General features: G+C 35.1%; 1 protein-coding gene across 2 annotated transcripts; it reads right to left on the bottom strand.

The window, feature by feature from the left end:
* Positions 1–1,148: 1,148 nt before the first annotated feature.
* LOC114367968 (serine/arginine-rich SC35-like splicing factor SCL33) lies at positions 1,149–4,811 on the bottom strand. 2 transcript variants are annotated; one of them, XM_028325263.1, is made up of 6 exons: positions 4,457–4,811; positions 3,568–3,739; positions 2,785–2,862; positions 1,955–2,119; positions 1,735–1,824; positions 1,149–1,655 (listed from the first exon to the last, which is right to left on the bottom strand). In XM_028325263.1, the coding sequence occupies exons 1-6, from the start codon at positions 4,803–4,805 to the stop codon at positions 1,526–1,528; spliced, it is 984 nt and encodes a 327-aa protein (XP_028181064.1). In that variant the 5' UTR covers positions 4,806–4,811; the 3' UTR covers positions 1,149–1,525. The 2 variants fall into 2 exon arrangements, with proteins under 2 accessions (XP_028181064.1, XP_028181066.1); XM_028325265.1 differs by having other exon boundaries at positions 3,568–3,743; positions 4,457–4,543.
* Between the last annotated feature and the right edge of the window lie 213 nt (positions 4,812–5,024).

Genomic DNA, 5,024 nt, shown 5'->3' with positions numbered 1-5,024 from the left:
AAAAACACTGTTCCCTAACTTCCATTATTATTTCTTATAAAGAGTATCATTAATTTTATCCCATAAAATATTTTATAATAAAAAAAAAGAGAGATGAGAAAAAAAAAAGTGAAAAAATATGAAATAAGATAAATAGTACGATGCATGGCGCAAAGGCATCTACGTTAATTCATACCTTTGAAATTTTTGCTCTCAAATATCTAAATATTATATTAGGCGCAAAGGCACATAGAGAAGTTTTTCATAATATAAGTTGAGCACATTACATTAATACTTCCATGAGATTTTTTCCGGATTGCACATAATATTTATCTTTATATAATGTTTACAACCACCTCCCTTAGAGGGGCGTCCGTGTAATTTTTTTAAACATGAAGGATTAGTGTAATATATAAAGGGATGCCAATATAATATTTCAAACTGTTGTGCAGATCAAGGGGTAATTATGAGGGGAAATTTATCTGTGCATGTATGATATACTGTGCCGAAGATGAGCCCTATTACATATTACATTTGTTCCAACAAAGGAAGAAAAGAATTATTGAAATGCCTGTCATTCCCATATTTTAACTACGCACTTCAGATGGTAACATGATAAAATCAGTGGCATACATAAACAATATAAAGATTAAAGCAGTTATATGTATAAAGAAAGTGTTCAAAAGTAACACTTTCAACTAACTTTTTAATCTTGGTCAAGAAAGAGCATCACTTCAACTATAATCAACAAAAAAAAAAGGTAAATTAGCAAGATTCTTTAGGAAAAAATACACACACACCCTTTTATTTTTCATAGACACACAAAACACATCTAAGAGAAGGAAAAAAATGATGGCATTTTTACTTCTTCTGGTAATTATGAGGGGAAATTTATTTGCGCTTGTAAAGAATAATAAATAGCAGAAGTTAGAGCTTTGCCACTCAACGATATTATCTAAGACTTTACTGTCGTTTTTTTCCAGTGCGATACTTGAGAGTATTACGAATTTTAGAGATAAACTTCAAAACTTTATCTCATTTTGACTCACCATTGAAGGGTATACGATAATTTTAGGGTGATAGAGTTTCCTTTGCATAAATGAGTCTTCAAATATGCTCAAAGTATGATCTGAAGATGATTTCATTAAAAAAAATTCAAACCAGTAGAGTAGTAGTATTGCCTGTTTCTCATACTAATACACTAAAAATAAACATTAACAATGTTAACTAAGACGACTAGGCAATGGGCATCGTAGAAGAAAAACTATACATAATGAAAATCCATAACCCAATGACAAGAATATGTAGCCAGAATGGCACAAATCAAAATCTTAATCTAACACAACCAGTTCAATAAAACTAGAATTAAATATCAAGTACAAATGTTGTCTAGTAATAAAGCTGAAACAAAACCACGCCAAATCCTCTCTACTAGATGAACAAAATACCAACATTCTGAAGTATTTCAACACACAAGCTCCATAAAAAATACATATGCAAACTAAAGCATTGTCCACCGCACCCACCACCATGCTTATCAAGTTAATCACCTAGAGTAGCCCGGACTTCGGCTCAAACTCCTACTGTAACTCCTACTTCTGCTGCGGCTTCTTGATGCATAAGATGATCTAGAGTATGATCGATCCCTATACTTTCTGTCCCTTGGTGAGATTGACCTGAATCATAATATAGGTGAGTACAAACACTGCAGATCCTTTGTATCAGAAATTAAATTTATTACATAAGTAAACAAACCTGTAATGTCGCCTTCGTCTTGGAGAAGGAGAATAGTCTGGACTAGGAGAATAGGTTCGTGAAGATCGCCTGTAATCATGCGATCGATCCCTAGAGATTAAATTAAAAAAAAAAATTCAAACATCAGGTAACAATAAACAAAAGCCAATGACATGACAATATAAGACTACTACTAAAACCTGTTAAATAACATTGCAAAATACAAACAACTAATCCTTACCTCCTGTGTTCTCTTGCTCTCATTTCAGCAGGTTTCTTTCTGTTTTCTTCAGCAAACACTACAGTTATCTCACGACCAAGAAGAATTCGACCGTCCATGTGATATTTTGCATCTGCAGCATCAGCTGGGTCCACATATTGGACAAACCCAAAACCTCTTGGCTCCCTGTACCATAAAATTTGAAGTCATAAGTTACACCATATGCATGGTTTAATAAGTAAACACACCTGCATACGGAAGGTGGCTTGATTGCAGATATCCACAAATATGATCCTGACTCCCAAACTATCACAAGTCACTTTCTCAACACTCCATAGAAATCAATTATAAACACCACATGGATTTGCTAACCTCGTAGAAGCCAAAGTATTAATTGAGATTGAACTCTTCAAGACTTCAACTTCTTCACAATGAATTCAAACTCAACCTTCCAAACCTTCAAGGACACTAACATCACCTTGAACAGAACTCTTATTACTTCTTTCTTTTCTTCAACAGAGCACTCTTTATTACTTCTTTCTTCTCTTCAACACAGTACTCTTATATTACTTCATTTGTGTCTTCAACTCTTTCAATAAAACAACCAAATTTCCATAAAAATAATTGGAGTATTAATTGTTACTGAGAAAGAAGTGACAAAACTGAATACTTAGGTAAAAAGCCACTACAAAAAATTTTGAAATCCCAATTCAGGAGATAACTTAACACAACTTCAGAGTTGGAAATTTCTTAGTTAAATAAACACTACTAGAACAATTTATCAAAGTGGCTGGCTAAGAAATCTTTCAACACACAAGGAACTATGTTTAGGCCAATGAAAAAACACATACCCAGTATAATAATCTCGAGGCAGGTAAACATCCTTAAGAGGACCAAATTGGCCAAATGGACCATGCAGATCTTCTGGCCTGCAAAATGAGTATAGAAGTAAAAATCCAAATCAGTTCATCAAGTGCAAGTCTGTTTGATATTATTCATGGAAAAATAATAGCATTTTGCATTACAAGCAAACTCCATCAGAAAACTGAAAAATAAGTAATCATTATTCCTATAAAATAAATTAATCCAAGCACTGAAACACATAAAAATAATAGCTTTTAACATTACAAGAAATCTCCCTCAGAAAACAGGAAATAAAATACAAAATAAATTAAACCAAGCACCTAAAATCATGATCGATTCAGATTTTTACCCAATAAAACAACCATTTTTTTCAAGCTCCATCAGGAAACTGGGTACATAGATGTCATACAAAAGGGGAGAAAAAAACAGTTTCTACCCTCTCACCCTTTCATAGTATGTTTGAAACAGCTTCATGGTGAGAATAAAAAAAATCAATTAGCTTTTCGTGGTGAAGCTAAAGCAAGAAATAATAGTTGCTTCTACTTTTTCATGGTATCACCATGATTTTGTAGGGTAGAAGTGTTAATTCAGTGCGATATCCAAACACACTAATAACCACCTATGCTTCCATTACATACAAAAGAAACATAAGCAAGCAACAAAGAAAAAAAACCCATAATCCTGATCCACATAATAACAACACAAACAACCACTGTAAATAAACAGAAAAAACCACTGCAAGGGCGAAAATTCTCCATTGACACACATACCTGCAATCTCTGTTGAGGTTTCGAACCAGAAGACTTGTTGGCAAATCCCTATCACATCCTCTATATCGGCCCCTAGGGCTAAGGCTGTGCCTTCTTCGGCTGTAACGCCTTGGAGGTGAAGGTGATGGGCTGTAACTGCAGCTTCTTCCCCTCATATTTGGTGCTATTTCACCTATCTCCACACAAACGAAAATTCAATGCAGAGAAAACACAAACCCTAAAAACCGCAATTTCCAGAAACAATTTTGGACAAACAAGTTCAAAACAGAGAAAACAAGTCGTAATCAATTTATCCACACGGAAATTACTTTCCACTGAAATTTCAAAAGAAAATTAGAAAACACAGAAGATTAACCACAATTTCCAATACAATTTGGAGAACCAACAAGTTCTAAGCAGAGAAAACTAATCATTATTAATTTTATCCAAACGGAAATTACTTTTCATCCAAAAGGAAATAAGAAAAAGCAGAAGTTCCACCGCCTAGAGAACTGCAATTTCCAAAACAAACAAGTTCAAAACAGAGAAAAACTCATCAAAATCAATTCAATCTCAAAAAGAGAATTAGAAAAAGAAAAAGAAAAAGAAAAGCAGAAGATTGCATTGCAGCGCCTAGAGAACTGGAATTTCCAAAACAGAGTTGGAGAATCAACGAGTTCAAAGCAGAGAAAAACTAATTACACTCAATTCAATCTCAAACGAGAATTAGAAAGAAAAAAAAAAAACAGAAGATTCCAGCGCCAAGAGACGATTTTTGTCGTCGCGAAAAATACAAAATTTACGAATTAGCAATTTCGTCACATACGATGCAACAAATGAAGAAACGAGAATCTGATAGACGTAACGATCGTATCAGAAGAAGTGGTCAGAGTCGAGATTTGAACTTTACCAGCGGCTTCACAATTCGCGAAACAAACGCAATCTCTGTTCCAGACACCGAGAGAGAGAGGGGGGGGACTTTGTTTTGTTGTTCGGAAGCGCAAATGAATTCCTGATATTTGTAACCGCACTTCTATATTCGAGAAACTTCTCCCTATGAGGGTAATTACTTCCTTAAACCCATCTTTTGCTTTCTGCACCCCAAAATACCCCAAATGGACAGAAATGCCACTCATCAGGCACCCCTGCACCTCCACCGCAAGTGGAGAGGGATTAATGGATTGGGATTTTGTACAAACCACGATTACTAATGTGTGCCCTTTGTTATCATGCACCTCCACGACATTCATTAGCACCATGCAAAAGTGAAAATGTCGCTTCCTCCAAAACCGCGTTGTCATTTAGGGTGTCAGGCTGTTTTGCAATAACTTTTGCCATGGTGTCGACACTGAAGCTTATTCTTTCTGAAACATCATCATCTTCGTCATCAGAGAGGGAGGAGTTTTGTTGAGAGGTGAAGATATGACGCAGAGGGGTGAAGCAAAAGTAAGGGGAGATGCAAGAAGCATAAAAGGAGG

This window comes from Glycine soja, chromosome 9, assembly GCF_004193775.1.
Source record: "Glycine soja cultivar W05 chromosome 9, ASM419377v2, whole genome shotgun sequence".
NCBI classification, from domain to species: domain Eukaryota; kingdom Viridiplantae; phylum Streptophyta; class Magnoliopsida; order Fabales; family Fabaceae; genus Glycine; species Glycine soja.
The sequence above is the reverse complement of the archived record's forward strand: the minus strand, read 5'-3'. Positions and strand labels throughout refer to the sequence as shown.

Bases quoted from the DNA above. Each gene is read 5' to 3' on its own strand.
- LOC114367968 (XM_028325263.1), bottom strand. From the start codon at position 4,805: ATGGTGCTAATGAATGTCGTGGAGGTGCATGATAACAAAGGGCACACA. The intron at 3,740-4,456 runs GTAAAGTTCAAA...GTGTGGAGATAG, and splicing joins CGCGAATTGTGAAGCCGCTG to GTGAAATAGCACCAAATATG. The intron at 2,863-3,567 runs GTATGTGTGTCA...CTCATTTTGCAG, and splicing joins AACCTCAACAGAGATTGCAG to GCCAGAAGATCTGCATGGTC.